This window comes from Quercus robur, chromosome 11 (assembly GCF_932294415.1).
Source record: "Quercus robur chromosome 11, dhQueRobu3.1, whole genome shotgun sequence".
Taxonomy (NCBI): Eukaryota; Viridiplantae; Streptophyta; class Magnoliopsida; order Fagales; family Fagaceae; genus Quercus; species Quercus robur.
In genome coordinates, this window is record NC_065544.1 from 36,832,974 (window position 1) to 36,836,844 (window position 3,871).

General features: G+C 35.8%; 1 protein-coding gene across 1 annotated transcript; it reads right to left on the reverse strand.

The window, feature by feature from the left end:
- Window positions 1-1,974: 1,974 nt before the first annotated feature.
- On the reverse strand, window positions 1,975-3,441 carry LOC126705952 (leucine-rich repeat receptor-like serine/threonine-protein kinase BAM2). The gene has a single exon (XM_050405193.1). It carries the CDS (start codon window positions 3,330-3,332, stop codon window positions 2,145-2,147), a length of 1,188 nt encoding a protein of 395 aa, XP_050261150.1. The 5' UTR covers window positions 3,333-3,441; the 3' UTR covers window positions 1,975-2,144.
- Window positions 3,442-3,871: the final 430 nt, after the last annotated feature.

The following is a 3,871-nucleotide window of genomic DNA, read 5'->3' on the forward strand; positions in this document are numbered from 1 at the left end:
AATAACGTACGTACGTACATACATACATACACACACACACACGCATATATATATATATATATATCAACCATTTGTCTCTCTCTCTCTCTATATATATATATATATATAATTGATAGGGAAATACATCTTTAATAAGTACAAATAATAATAAATTTTAATTGTCTACTCTTTTTGCTAGTACACTAATTGTCTACTATGGTCAACCACAAGTCTTCAATATTACTTTAAATTATGTATTTACATAATGTATCTGCATAATATATCATCACTACATAGTATCTGTATAATGTATCTGCCAACAAATGCAATTTTCCTAAACAATTATCATTCATTATATAAAAATATTATTAATTTACAGTAAAGATTGTCCTATGTAAAAGCAATTTAGAGCCATATAGGCACCATGTTTAAAATTTTCGTATTTTACTTCATTCATTCTTTCTTCTTCTTATTTTTTTTTATATTATTATTATTATTTTTTCTTTTGCACTTTTATGTGCGAAAAAGAAGCAACTTCTACCTGGAATCCATCAAACCGAAAATTTCTTAGAGAAAAAAGAAAATCAAGCTTGAAATTCAAAGCAAAGAATTGGGATTTTGGTAGAGAGGAATGAAATAATTACCACTACAAATTTGTTCTCTTTTGCAAGTTAGAGCTATTGACAGATCAGTGAGTGGAAAAAAAAAATCAAAGAACTGTGTTATAAAGGGGAAGAGAGAGAGAGAGAGAGAGAGAGAGATCTATGGAAGAGGAGAGACCAGAATTAATTACAGGGAAGATGTGAGGAGAGAAAAAGTAAAGGGGAGAGATAAAAAGCGAGAGAGCTTACCGTGAGAGAGAGCTTGTTTTCCAAAAAAAATATTTGGAAAACAACCTATAGAAAATAAGTCTTATTTTTATTAAGATTTTCCATTGACTAAAAATAGTTTTCCGTTGACCAGTTTTTTGTGTGCTACCAAACACTGAAAAATGTGGAAAACTATTTTTACAGAAAGTTTTCCAGTGAAACAAACAGAGCGTTTATAAGATGTGGAGTCATTAGCGCTAATTTTTTAAAACTTTGCTTATCATTTCAACCGTATTTTCAGTCTCTCTCTCTAAAATTTAGTTAGATCCTTTCAATAATTCATCTTAAATTGACACCATACACTGCTCATTAATATTTTCCATTAATAACTTAGCATAACTAGAAACACGGGTGTAATTTTGGTATAATAATTGACGGTCTTTAATGGTAGCTTTGTTTCGAAGGTTCAATTCAAGATTGGACGTTTATGCACAAAGCAATGTCATAAAAATTAGTGAAAAATATGACATTTTTGATAGATAGTCGTCGGTAGCACCGACACGGTACAGCCACAGCATACGTCAAATAATAAGAAAGTGCATCATCATCAACGATACATGTCAAAATCAACTGCATTTAACGACTTTGCTTTATGAGTTTATTGTGGTTTTCCATACAAAGACACACACAGTCAGTACTCAGTAGCAGTAAAAATAAAAAACAAAAGGCGAATTTTACATTCAGGTTATCCACATTTATGCAGAGAGAGAGAGATGCTTTCACTATAAAAGTTAACACGTGGAAATTTCTCCGAACTCAAAGTGAAAAAAATGCCAAACATTTCTGTCACGGTCAGTTTACATTTCTGCCAAATTGTAACGAAAGATCCAAGACACATTTTTTTTTGTACTGGACAGCCTGCTCACACTTTTTTCACAATTTCTCTTACAATATATATATATTTTTTTAAAAGAAATCATTAGTGAGATGTTTCTAGAAATTTAATGGTTAAAATTGTTTATGAATTAAAATTCAAGGACTAATAGAATGTTTAAGGTTTTTTTTTTTTTTTAACCCATTCATGAATTGCAAATCAAGGCTAGAGGTAAAGTAAAGCTAACCAAAGATACAAACTTGATCAGAAAATATATGTAAAAAACTACCATATTCTATGTACAAGCATCCCTATGATTTTAATAATATGTGTACCTGCCTATATCAATATTTATCTTATTCAATTTTTTGGTACAGCTTGCTTCTATGTTAAGCATTTCAAATCGATACATTTTCTTATTCATTCTCTAAGAAGGAACAAAAATAAAAATAAAAATATATGACTGACAATTATCTGACCATTTAGGACCTTGGTTTTTCATCACCATGATGACCATAGGCATGTTTGCACATAGCATTGGGTTTCTGAGAAGGCACACACAGTTGTGAAGAAGCAGGGCAGCCCTGTAGACAATTGTACCCCAAGCTACCGGAAACTGACGTGCCGCCGGCGAAGAACTCCGCCGGAGGCTTTCCGATCAAGAAATTTCCGTCCAAATACAACCTCCTTAAAAACTTGTTCTTGCTGTACTCCAATGGGATTTTGCCACGTATTCGGTTGTAACGAAGTGTTAGAGACGCTAACACAGGATAACTAGCGAAATTCACAGGCAAGTACCCATTAATGCCGTTGAATCCCAAATCAACGGCCACGAGGTTGCTGTTGCCACCGGCGGGCTTCCAAACCTCGACACGTGTGAAGCTGTTATTGGCTAAGTCAACCTGTTGAAGTGAGGGCAAGAGAAAAAACCAAGGTTGTAGTGTGCCCGTGAAAGAGTTTTCACTGAGTTCCACCACTTCCAGCTGAGTCAGCCCGTCAAAAGACGAGTTTGAGAGATACCCAGATAAAGAATTGTGCTTTAGAGCGAGTTCAAGCAAGTTTGGTGGGAGTTTAGGGAGCGACCCAGTGAGTTTGTTGTAACTCAGATCGAGTCTTCTCAAGTTTGAGAGCGAGTTGAATGAATTTGGAAGAAACCCAGTTAGAGAATTGTGAGAAAGGTCCAACGAGTCAAGAGATTTAAGGCTGGCAAAGGATACAGGGACTGAGCCAGAGAATGAGTTGGATCGGAGACTAAGGGTTTGGAGGTTTGAAAGAGAGGAAATGGAAGAAGGTATAGGGCCAAAGAAAGAGTTATCAGAGAGGTCAAGGTAAGTGAGTTGGGAGAGTTGAGAAATGAGTGGGGTGAGTGTACCTGAGTAACCTGCTGGGTCGAGAACGAGCTGGATGACTCGGGTCGAGTCAGGGTTGCAGGTGAGGCCGCAAGTGAAGGAGGTGCGGTGAGGGACGGTACATGGGTCGGTGGTGAAGTTCCAAGAGGCTAAGCAAGACGAAGGTGGAATAGAGGAGGGTTTGATTGAGGCTTTGAAGGATTTGAGGGCTGAGATATCTGTGGGTGAAGTGAGGGCTTGGACTCGGAGAGTTTTGGTGTGGAAGAGACAGAGGTGGAGAAGGAGGAAGAGTAGGAAGTCGGGGATAGTTGGTGCTGACATTTTTGGAAGTTTGGGTTTTTCCTTGGGGTTGCAGAGACTTTTGAGAGAGAGAGAGAGAGAGAGAGAGTTTCATATACAGAGATTGTGAAAATTGAGAGGGTAAATGTAGCGTAAGCTTATGTTATGTACTGTGTATAGGTGTGAAACTGTATAATGGAAGTGGGGTAATGTGTATACTGTCACACACTAATGTTTTGTTTGTGGAATTCGAAGGGTTATCTGATTCTCTGTCTAGTTGGAAAGCACTCATTTGAGGTAATGATACTTCACGCACGTTGATGCTTAACTAAGTTTTTTTTTGGGAAGAAGAAGAAGAAAACTAAGAGTGAGTTTGGTAAGAGTATTTAAACATAATTTTTTGTTTTTGTAAGATATCCATAAAATGATAGGTTCCACACTTGAATTTATTGTTTAGCTAATATTTCTAAATACAGTTTTCAAAAAACTATATCCTATTTTTCTGATTTAAAATAAAATTTTGAAAATAGCTAAAGAGGTGTTTTTAGAATTCAGAAATTGTTTTTAATGACATAGTTGTA